Raw genomic sequence first — 12706 nt, 5'->3', positions numbered from 1 at the left:
CCCTAATTTGCAACAAATTGCAAAGCCATAGCAACAGATGAATTAGCATAACTGCCTTATCTAGCATTTATTTCTCTTTGCCCCTTCATGTATGTCAGTAGACATTATTCAGTAAAGAAGGGGGAAGAGCTGTAGGGTCAAATACAGTAATGCAAGTTTGCTCTGGAAGCTCATTCCTGGTGTATCCCAGATGTGGACATCCAGGAAGACTTGAAACATGTCCCTAACTATAGGAATCATAGGTGAAATGAAATGGTGAATACGGGCAGTCCTCAGCTTATGACCACAAATGGGATCATAATTTCTGTTGCTAAGCAAGACAGTTGCTAAATGAGTCATGAGCAATTTATGACCTTTTTTTGCTACAGTTGTTAAGAGGATCACTGCAGTTGTTAAGTGAGTCGTGTGGTCATTTAGCAAATCTAGCTTCTCCCTTTGACTTGTCAGAAGCCAGCCGGGAAGGTTACAAATCACATGATCTGGGGGGGGGGGCCCTGCAACCATTATTAATATATGCTGGATTTCAATCTATGGTTGTTAAGGGCGAGACCAGTTGTAAGTCACTTTGTTGAGTACTGTTGTAACTTTGAACAGTCACTAAACAAATGGTTGTAACTTAAGGACTACCTGTGAAGAATAAAAGCTAAGACGTCTATGAACAAACCATTCAGTGTCACCTCTGGCTTTCTTACCTCATCCACTTCCTTTTTGTTGGTATCAAAAGTGACATTAAAGAGGATCTTCAGGATCTCCATGGCACGTTCTGTCTCCTGCCGAGGTAATGGCAGGGAAGGATCCCCTTTGGCAGCTACCTCATGAGGATCGATCCATTTTACTGCCAATGTAAGTTCCAGGGTATCTGTCATTAAACCAATACCTCGAAGTTCTTGTGCAACCTGCTGCCGAACATCCACCCTTAGTGCCGTCAATAAAAAGAGAAGGCGCAGGTCAAAGAATTTTATGTCATGGGGGAAGTTTCTCTCATTGTAGAGTTTGATGCGATCTGTAAGGCCCACCACAAACCGAGCCTCAGCCATCAGTTCCTGAGCTCGGGGACTACTGAAGACAATATTACAGAGGCACTTAAGTGCCTCCAGAATTACATCCAGATCAGGAACCTCCAGGATTTGCTCTTCCCTGTAAACAATCCCAGCATGCCTGGCTAGTGTCTTCAAACTTTCCATGGTGGTGAAAGGGCCAAGGCATTTTTTATCCCGGGACAGAATTCGTATGCTTTCCAAGCATGTCACTTGGCAAGACGGCTGGAGAACTCTCTCCAAAAACTTGATCAGAAGCATGGCCAGTTTCTAAAATATCAGAAAGGAGATAAAATAACAGATTTAGTAGTATCAATGAACTTCTGCATAGGACAAGCAGGACTATCTATGTTTGCACTTGTACAATTTCAAAAGACCAATAAAATCTAATGTATTTTAAACTCATTCAATGCGTTCGGTTCCTCAGGCCCATTTCTATCTGCATATAACCAATGTCGCTACAACATCCACTTTATAATATCACAAGTTGACACACAGCAAATGTGCCTCTGCTTCTTAGGTTTAAGCTGCAAATGTCTTTTCTTATACAGACAAAACAGCAACATAAGGGCAGTACTAGCAGGCTTGGAGAAACTCTTGAGATTTACAAAAGGGAAATAAAAATCCAGAAATAATTTAATGATGACTGAGCATGCTTAGTGATTATTTAATGCAGATTGACACTTGAAGGGAGAAAGGTGGAAGGAGGAACGTCCCACAGCAAAGAGACTGAACACTAATTCTGCTCCCTGCAGTATGGCATTGACAGCATCACTGTTATGGTGAAAAAGATATACAAAATGGCAGCCAGCCAGCAATTCAGCCCTCCATCTTCACTCAACATGTTTGGCTTTCCAAAAGCAGGGGATTTTTTTTTTAAAGTAACTAGTGACTGAATAAGCAAATCAACAAAACCTCCTACAGATATCTGCAAGGCCATTGTATAAGGGGGTGGAGGGGATAGAGAAAGCAATATCACACTGTCATGCACTATTTGTGTATTATGACCTCACACACATATGCAGCTTTTTTATTATTTCACTTTTGATTCTGTGGATGCCCTTGAAGTTACCCCACATAATACCGTTAGTAGTTAGTTACCAAATATACTCTACCTTGGCTAAAGAAGGGAAACAAAACTCAGGATTCAGGAGGCAGAGTTACTCCAATGATAAATTATCTACTCACAGCTTATGACAATGTCATGAGGGCTTGGGGGGCCTTGGGGGGTTGGAAGGATGCTAGGGCATGCCTGTACTGCAGATAGATGTAAGTGGGGAAAGGGCCTTAGTCATAACACTGCTAGAAGCACAAAGCTTAGCAGTGCAAAGATTACTTAAACTGGTTACATGTTCAGCACAGAGTTGCACTATTCCAAAAGAGGAGAATGCATTCAGACTCAATTGATTTTACTAAACATACTTGACTTTGCTCTCTGTATGTCAACAATGCAGCAGTAGTTATTTGTTTTCCACAATAGCTTTTCAGACATCAAACATGAACATTTTTGTCACTTGGCAGGCAGCGTAGCCCCAGAAGCAGGAAAAGCAGTCAATTCCCAGGTGGGCAGAGGGAGGCAGACTAGGCATTCTCCATCTCTATATGGGACTGCCCTTGAAGAGTATCTGGAATCTTCAGCTGATGCAAAATGCAATGGCACAGGCAGTTATATGTGTTCCTCATAAAATACATTACCCCTCTGGTCCATGAGCTGCATTGGTTATCAGTTTGTTTCCAGGGTCCAATTCAAGATGCTGTTTTGGACCTTTAAATTCCTACATAGAATCGGGTGACTCCCTGGTTTTTACATTTTTCCATCCACCAGATCTAGTAAAAAGGAAATGCTACAGATTCCATCAGGGAGTTATATTTGGTGGGGGCTAGGTGGCAAGTCATTTTGTCTATGTGGAATATCTTCCCCCTCTACACACACACACACACACACACACACACACACACACACACACACACCTGAGGTTAGGCTGGCACCATGGCTTCTGACTTTCCCAAATCCCTCAAGACCTGGTTGTGCTATCAGATCTGGGATTTCAGGGAATTGGTGCAGTAGCTCCATTATTATTAACATACTTTTGCTCATTATTTTATTTTTAGCTACATTTTATTTAGTGCTTTTAATTAATAATATGTTTTTATTTATTTATTTCATTTGTCTATCGCTTACAAGATAACAGTCATAAGTATAAACATAGTTATGAATACATGAGATGGATACGAATAAGAAAAAGAAAGAAAGAAACAATAGGACAGGGACGGTAGGCACGTTGGTGCACTTATGCACAGGCCTCTTAGGAAAGGGGTGAGGTCAATAGTAGACAGTCTAAGGTTAAAGTTTTTGGGGTTTGGGGAAGAAACCACAGTGTCAGATAGAGTTATTCCAAACATTGACCACTCTGTTGCTGAAGTCGTATTTCCTGCAATCAAGTTTGGTGCAGTTAACCTTGAGTTTGTATCTATTGTGTGCTCTTGTATTGTTATGGTTGAAGCTGAAGTATTCATTTACAGGTAGGACATTAAAATGTATGACTTTATATACTGTATTTAGATCGGACCGAAGGCGGCGTAGTTCTAGGTTTTCTAGGTCTAGAGTTTCAAGTCTGGTGGCATAAGGTATTCTGCAATTGTAGAGGAGCAGAGAACTCTTCTTTTTTTTTTAAAAAAAATTGGGTTTTCACAAAAAAACAACATAATACAAATAAAACATCTTTTTTTGAAAATAGCACGGTCCCGGGTTACACTTCTTCATACAGACACATATTCAATTTCATGCTCATTCTTGTGTTCTATTCCATATCTTATTACTGTTTTACATTTTCTACATAGTTTTTCCCCTCTTTTAATTTTCTCAATTTAATTTTGATTATCTCAGCTCAATTCAAATCATTATATTTATACTTTTGTCTGTTCTGTTTCAATTTCATATTAACTTTTCTCATTAAACAGATTTTCTCCTGTAGTTACCAATTGGAGTATGACACCTTTATATCTTTTAACTACATCCATTCAACTCTTATTTAAACTTCAATATATACCTTAAGGTTATGACCTTCAATATAATACATAATACATAACTTCCAATCGAATTGTGCTTGGTACATTCTTATAATACACACTATATTCTTTTTTTAAAAAGGATTATAAATATATATAATTATAAACCCTCATTCCATTCCAATTCAATTCTATCATTAATATTCCTTAACATCTTAACATCTTTAGCATTTCTTTTCAATTAAATATCATACTTCCTTGGGAACACTTATAAACTTTCCATAATTACTTTTTCTTCCATATTTCTCTTCACTTATATTTTATAAATCATTAATAATAATTAAAATGTTTCCATCCTTTCCTAATTTAATTCTCTTTCACTTTATTTCATTTGTTTATTAACAAACATTCCACTAGATTACAGTAAATATTTTATCCATCTTTTTAAGAATATTTTCAAAGATTATTTCTATTTGTAATATAACAATACTATCTTATGTACCTTTGCAGAATCCCTTTTATAATTAAGTTTTCACCCATTATCTCTAAACAGGCTTATACTTTCAATTCTTATACCTTTGCCCTGTTTCTCTATATCTTGTTTCTGTCCTTTATAACTTCTTTTCCTTTCTTTCTTCCCTCTCTTCTTCTCCCTCCCCTTGTTACCCCCTTGTCTCTCTGCTTCTAATTCTCTCTTCTGTAATCCCCTCTTCTGTTGCTTTCTAATATTATACTTATTTTTCAAACTATTCTTCTTTTTTTTGGTTGCTTTTTCAAATCTTAAACTTTTCATTCTCTTTCCCCGCTTTCCTTTTTTCCCCCCACATAAAATTACTTGATCATTAAAGATGGCTTCTTCTTTGTCCCAATCTTCTTGTTCTACAAGCATTTCTTGTTGTTTCTCATAGTTCCAGATCTCCATTTCTAAGAGTTGAAATACGAAGCCAAAAGAACCTCTCCCTTCTTGTGCATCTTCTTTGTACTTTTTAAGCTCCATTTTCAATTCTTCTAAAAGTGGTGCCATTTTAAACACTTTTAAACAACCACCCAATTGATTTTAGTCATTTAAATGCAGTAACCAAAAATCCAGAGATCACCAAGTAATCCAAATAATCCCAAGCTGTTTCTTCTTGCTTCTTTTTTCAACTTTCTCTTCCTAGGGTTCTACTATTTTGTTGCCAAGTTTCAGTTAAAATATATCTTTTAGGAATCTTGTTGAGGTTTTAGTTCCAGGCAGTCTCCTCCATTTTTCCAGATCCTGCCCTTTTATTCTTTTTCTCTCCTTTCCTGCTTTTAAAAGCTTTTACGTATCCAGAAATCTTTATTATCCCTTTGACATTTTATTTTCAGCTTAAATGCCTGTTGATGTCAATTTCTTGCTTAAGTCTCTTAGCTGTCAGTATATAGAAGGGAAGAGAAAAAACAAACCAAATCCTTTCCCTTTTCTCTCTCCTTCGCTGCTTCAAAATCTTCTTTGGGAACAATGTTATTTTTTTATAGTTTAAATACCAGGGTACCTTGCGTTGTTGCTTTTGCAGTTTAACTCAGTCAACCAAGACTTTCACCTTATCTTCCTCCTGCACATTCTTTTCCAGTCGAGTTCTTCTTTGAGGTGGCCATTTCTGACCATCGCTGCAACCGCCTTTGGGAAAGGGAGTAATGGCCACCTGAGGAGAAGAGATGCGGCTTTTCTCAACCCTGCTGGCAGTCTCCCCCCTCTTCACCACCTCTACGGGATGGCTTAGCCCCGAAGCCAGCCGGCTCAAGGCGCTCCGGCGGCAAGCACAGATCAAAACTGCACACAATCGCGGTTTCGGTCTGTCAGCGAAGAAACTCAAACCGGAAGTCCAGAGAACTCTTCTTGTGAAATATTTCTGGACTTTCTCAACTGTGTTAATATCAGATACATGATGTGGGTTTCAGACTGATGAGCTGTATTCAAGCAAATGTATGCTCTAGTTAGTAGTGTGATATTACCAGAGAAAAAGCTACGTAGGATTAGGTTAACAACTCTTAATGCCTTTTTGGCGATGTAGTTACAGTGGGCTCTAGCACTTAGATCATTAGAGATGAGTACTCCAAGGACCTTGACAGAGTCTGGATCTTGACTATTAAGTTTGTTTATTATTATTATTATGTGTGTTATATATGTATTTTTTTAAACTTTGTTGTACGTTGCCCAGAGTAATTTGTTTTCTGACATGGTTGGCTATATAAATTTTAAAAATAAATAAATGAAATCTCAATATCTTGCTCCTGCCTTTTAGATATAGAAACAGTTTATTTAGTATCAGACCTTCCCATCTGCTCCGTCTTTGGATGGTGTTAAAGTATGCCATTATTGGCTCCTTTCCATTATGATAATGAGCTATTTATGCAGCCCATACCTATTACCATTTTAGGTTGGCATTTGCCTCTTGGGAAAGATCCACGATTGAGGAATTTGCTGTTGCCATGTGAAATCCTGTGATGGCACTTATAAGGCTCCAGCCAAGCATGGGAATTTGTGGGCTGCCCTGCTCTCAGGTGAAAGGATAAGCTTATGATCAGCTCACAGTAAGACAGAGAACAAACAGCTCTGCTCCCTCCCTATATAATCAGTTGGTAGACAAGAGCATGTTCAGCAGCAGGCAAGCAGGTCAAGAGAGGTTCGTGCTCTATGGTATACTAACTTCTTGCTGTAACAATACAGTTGAGGACTAATCTCAATAAAGTTTGTAAGCGTGCCCTTGATGCCCCCTGAATCTATTACCACAGTAGGTTTATGTTGGAGCATCATAGATAAATGCAGTGAGATTTAAATACCTCTAGGACTGATGTAATAAATTACTATCCATAAAAATGTTATGGATGAGGAAGCATCTGATATGTAGGAAGAGGAAAAAAAACAAATTGTACCAGCTTTATCCTCCAGTAATAAATGGAAGAAAGATATCTGCATGCAGATGATACCTTCATCTCTTACTGTTGAATAATAATAATCCAAGAAAGGAGAGAATTGTTGCTTTTGGTATGTGTTTCTGATCACAAATAAAGTTGTCTTGAATATAGGATTTTGTGTTTAATGAAGAATTTGTCTTCTTTTGAGCACCCTGTTACATACCCCACCCATCTTGCCTTCCAAGCTGACCAATAATACAATAAAAGTGAACAAACCATATAAAGCAATCCTGTTTATTGTGAATATATAAAAAGAGCAGTGCTTTTTAAAACAATAGGTCTTCAATAGTTATCTATTAAATAGTAATATTTAAAATAGATATAACAGCAGTATGATGTGCACAGATTGTAAATAGTATGCATCAGTGGTATGTAACGGTAAGAACAGTGAGATCACAAAAATTGCTGTCGGCTGATCAAAGTTAGACTGCATTATTAGAGTGCATTTAATGCAGCATCATATTTTTGCAATGAAGTGCATCTGACATGTAATTACTTGCTAGCTGCTACCAATTATAATTTCCTTTATAATTTGCTGGTATGTGCAAGAGATTTTGCATCATTTTCTGCATTTTACAAATGCCATATACAGTAGAGAATTACATCCGGATGTTAAGGTGTACAATGATATATAGTGAACAGAAATACTTATTACTACTACAGAAATATATATATAGCTGTTTGTATTTTTTTCCATTTAGACACAGCATGCACCTAGACAGACATACAATTGGAGGAGGAACCTGTGTTGGATATGCAATTTGAAAAATAATTGGAAATAAATAAATAAATAAATAAATAATAATAAAAAAAAAAAAAAAATAAATAAAAAAATAAAAAAAATAAATAAAATAAATAAAATTTAAAAAAATAAATAAAAAAATAAATAAAAGATAAATATAATAAATAAATAAATAAATAAATAAATAAAATGAAGCTACTTTATCAGACTCTTGGTCCATATAACTCAGTAGCATCTATTTCAATTGGTTGCAGCTCACCCAAGCTGTGCTTTCTCAAGATTTGGGGAATTGTTTTGGGGGATTTCTACGAGTAGTGCTTATGTATAGTCACTAATCATACTTGATACTTCTAATTGTTATATGTTCATAATTTCTAAGAAAGGAGGTTTATTTAAATAGGGAAATCTATTTAAACTGATAGCAGCATTTCCAGATCTTTATTTATGCTTGAAGGTTCTGCAGAACTAAGAAAGACGAGAGTCACTGCATTTTTGGCACTACTGCTCCAACAATATCTGTGCCCAGCTATGGAAGTTAAAATCTGGTCTGTACTGGCAAATGGGAAATGACGCTGGATTAAATTGGAACCTAAAAATAGAAACCTGTACAGCTAAAACTTCTGATATTTTGGGGCGCTATGTATTTGTATGTGTGTATGTGTAAATGAGTGAATTTTTCTTGTAGTATTTGCCTTAATCATTGTAATTGTATCAAGACTGATACTGAAGTATCAAGACTGATACCTGATCCACAAGCAGACACTCTCTTGGATAGCCTTATAAGCTCATACAAGATTCAGAACAAGATGTTCAGCTACCAAAGTATTCCAGAGTTTGGAGCCCTTCAGATATTGTTGGACAACAACTACCCACTTTGCTCATCATTAGCAATGCTGGCTGAGAGTACTGAAAGGTACAGTACATCTAAAAGGGCACAGAATGTTATATACCTTAACCATCCTTTTACCTTGAGGACTTCCGGTTTGAGCCTCTTCAGCGACAGACCGAAACCTCGTCTCTGCGAGGCTTCGATCCGTGCTCGCCGCTGGAGCGCCCCGAGCCGGCTGGTCTCAGGGCTAAGCCATCCCGTAGAGGTGGTGAAGAGGGGGGAGACTGCCAGCAGGATTGAGGAGAGCCGCATCTCTCCTCCCCAGCTGGCCATTACTCCCTTTCCCGAAGGTGGTTGCAGCGGTGGTCAGAAATGGTCACCACAAAGAAGAACTCAACCGGAAAAGAATGTGCAGGAGGAAGATAAGAAGAGAAAGTTTTGGTTGACCGGGTCAAACAGCAAAAGCAACAAATAAGGTACCCTGGAATTGAAACTGTTAAAAAACAATAACATTGTTCCCTAAGAAGATTTTTAAGTTGCGAAGGAGAGAGAAAAGGGAAAAGATTTGGTTTTCTCCTTTTCCTATACTGACAGCTAAGAGACTTAAGCAAGAAATTGGAAAAAAATCCACTTTGACATCAATAGGCATTTAATGCTGAAAATAAACAGTCAAAGGGATAATAAAGATTTCTGGATAATTAAAAGCTTTTGAAAACAGGAAAGGAGAGAGGAAGAATAAAAGGACAGGATCTGGAAGGGATGAGACTGCCTGGAATTAAAAAAGAACTTACAGCAAAATCTCAACAAGACTTCCAAAAGATACATTCTAACTGAAATATCACAACAAAAACCCCAGGAAGAGAAAGTCGAAAAAGAAATAAGAAGATATAACTCGGGACTATCTGGATTACTTGATGATTTCTGGATTCTTGGTTATTGTTTTGAATGACTAAAATCAATCAGGTGGTTGTTTAAAACTTTTTTAAATGGCTCCACTTTTAGAAGAACTGAAAATGGAACTTAAAAAGTACAAAGAAGATGCACAAGAAGGGAGAGATTATTTTGGCTTCATATTTCAATTTTTAGAAATGGAGATTTACAAGAAATGCCTGCAGAACAAGAAGATTGCAACAAAGAAGAAGCCATCTTTAATGAACAAGTAATCTTAGATGGGGGGAAGGAAAGGGGAGAAAGAGAATGGAAAGTTTAAGATTGGGAAAAACAACTCCAAAAAGATATAGAGTGAAAAATAAGTATAAAATCAGAAAGCAACAGAAGAGGGAAATGCAGAAGAGAGAATTAGAAGTAGAGAGACAAGGGGGTAAAAAGGGGAGGGAGAAGATGAGAGGGAAGAAAGGAAGGAAAAGAAGTTATAAAGGACAGAAGCAAAATATAGAGAAACAGGGTCTATTTAGAGATAATGGGTGAAAACTTAACGGAAAAAGGGATTCTGCAAAGGTACATAAGATAGTATTGTTATATTAGAAGCAGAAATAATTTTAGAAAATATCAAACAATGTATGATTAAAATGTGTGATAAAATAGCTATCGTAATTCAGTGGAATGCTTGTCAATAAATAAATGTAACAAAAGGTATATTTAATGATTTATAAAACATATGTGAAGAGAAATAATGGAAAAAATAATTATGGAGATTATATGTATTTTTAAGGAAGTATGATATTTAATTGAAAAGAAGTGTTAAAGATGTTATGGTTTTAATGATTATTAATGATAGAACTGAACTGGAATGGAATGAGGGTTTATAATTACATATATTTACAATCTTTCTTCCTTTTTTAAAGAATATAGTGTGTATTATAAGAATGTGCCAAGCAGAATTCGATTGGAAGTTATGTATTATGTATTATATTGAAGGTCATAAACTTAAGGTATATATTGAAGTTTAAATAAGAGTTGAATGGATGTAATTAAAAGATATAAAGGTGTCATACTCCAATTAGTAACTACAGGAGAAAATTTGTTTAATGAGAAAAGATAATATGAAATTGAAACAGAACAGACAAAAGTATAAATATAATGATTTGAACTGAGATGAGATAATCAAAATAAAATTGAGAAAATTAAAAGAGGGAAAAAACTATATAGAAAATGTAAAATAGTATAAGATATGGAATAGAATACAAAAAGGAGCATGAAATTGAGTTTTGTGTCTGTATAAAGAAGTTCAACCCGGGACCATGCTATTTTCAAAAAAGATGTTTTACTTGTATTTTGTGTGTGAAAACCCAAATAAAACTTTATTTTAAAAAAAAACACCATCCTTTCACCCAGATGGATTTAATTCTCACTGGACATTACCAGCGTTTCTCTTCTTCCTGTAGGCACCCCTAGTCTTCAAAAGCAAAACTGTATATTATGTTAAATATGCCTTATTATTTCTTACACCCAATATTCCTGGTGGACTACAAACAATGATATAACAACATACCTTTCTTTCTTCCTGTTCTTCATCATCAAAGGTGAAACAGTGAGAATTCTGAGAAAGCAAAAATGAAAATTCATTGAATGAATTAAAAAAATAATTTTCTCTAAACATAAGAGAATTTTTAAAGCAAATGACAATTAATTAATTTCTTCCAAATACCTACCTACTCAGATGCTAACCAATTAAATATTAAGCTAAGTAAAGAAGGAAAGAAAAGGAAACATAAGATGGAGTATTATTTTCTAAGTAGCTTTATTAATTGGGGCAGTTATTTTCAAACCTATCTTTTAAAAAATCTTTTTATGACTGCTTGTTTTTTGAAGTAAACTCTAGGCACTGTAAAATATTTTGAGGCATATTCTAAGGTAAATAGTCAGTTCAAACATGCACTGGCTTGACATTATAATTTAAACATAGACCACATGTTTACCAACTTTTTTCTACCACTGCACATTTCAGATGAAGATAATGAGCAAGACTTCATGCATAGGTTTGCCTCTCATTACCTTTTTTCTAACTGAGGCATTTCTCACTAGTTTGTAATGATCTCCCAGTTCATAAACTGGGATTTTGTCCAAATGTTCTCAAATGGCAAATACCTTCAGCTTAATAGAAGTTTCTTCCCAGTTGCCAATCATGTTCTGAAGAAGGAAATTTAAACAACTGTTTTAGTTGTTTTATTTATTTAAAGTGTATTCATATAACTATTATTCCATTTTGGAAATCCGTTAATAAGCTTCACTGTATTTGGCAATTGAAAGCAAAAGTTCAAAGCAGTTTATACCTGTGTGTCATTCTTGGTTACTGAAATCAGAGACATCAGCTCTAATATAATCCAAGAATTTTCACGTATCATAGCATATTTTACCCCATAATTTTTAAAAATATGACTATTAAAGGCAGTTCTCTCTTTCTCCACAAATGAAAATATCCAGCTTGCAATGTCCTGAAAAAGTATGCCTGACATTGTTCTCAACAGACTATTATAGGTTAGTTAGAAGCTATAAGCATATCTAGCAATCCATTCTCAGCTACTTTTGGGTGGTGACAGCTTAAAAGAGGAACATGAGCTACAACTGCTACTTTTAGAATTATATCAGGTCTTTTTGGAACAAGATATATTTCTATGTTATTATTAACTAGGAAAGGAATTGCCATATGTTTTGCTTTATCCATTATGCAGTACCTTCTGGAGTTATCTGGCACAAATTCTTAGAAAGCCTCAGCATTAGCCTTTTTCCATATTGAGAGGTACCCATGAATCATTCATGTGTTTTCTGAGAATGGCATCTACCCACCACACACTGAGACTGATGGAGAAATATGTTAACAAGGTTTCAACTTCTCTGTAGCGCAGCAATGGAACTACAATCACATTTTCTCTAAACAAAACTATAAAAAAACAATCACTATCTGAAAAGACAAGATAATCTGATATTTTATCCCCCAGAGTAAACATTATTTATATTATCATTACTAAAGTTAAAGTTTTCACCAAGATAAAACTTCCTGGTTGAACATTTTTTGGACAGGTCAAAATAGCAGAGCTCATTCTCTCACAACATTTCCAGTTGGGAAGGTTCTATGGTCAACTATATATAAAAAAGTCTGCTTGAAGTTTTAGAGACCTCCTCAATTGATGAACAATAGCCAAATATTGTATATAGTTCTTGATATACAACCATAATAGAGCCTGCCCA

General features: G+C 35.7%; 1 protein-coding gene across 7 annotated transcripts in view; it reads right to left on the bottom strand.

Annotated features, from left to right (window-relative positions):
* RIC8A (RIC8 guanine nucleotide exchange factor A) overlaps positions 1-12706 on the bottom strand; it is a 35324-nt gene that overhangs the window by 11919 nt on the left and 10699 nt on the right. For 6 of the 7 annotated variants that reach the window (XM_026686324.2, XM_087950665.1, XM_087950669.1 and 3 more), the window contains 2 exons: positions 11010-11057; positions 693-1307 (listed from right to left, as the gene is read on the bottom strand). In XM_026686324.2, the coding sequence (XP_026542109.1) occupies positions 693-1307; positions 11010-11057 (663 nt within the window). Of the gene's footprint in view, positions 1-692; positions 1308-11009; positions 11058-11169; positions 11196-12706 lie in introns of those variants that run through there. The other variant, XM_087950670.1, reaches the window with a different exon arrangement.

The sequence above is a fragment of the Notechis scutatus genome, chromosome 1 (genome assembly GCF_049901735.1).
Source record: "Notechis scutatus isolate UNSWTSFEM ecotype Mainland chromosome 1, rNotScu1.2, whole genome shotgun sequence".
Lineage (NCBI taxonomy): Eukaryota > Metazoa > Chordata > Lepidosauria > Squamata > Elapidae > Notechis > Notechis scutatus.
The sequence above is the reverse complement of the archived record's forward strand: the minus strand, read 5'-3'. Positions and strand labels throughout refer to the sequence as shown.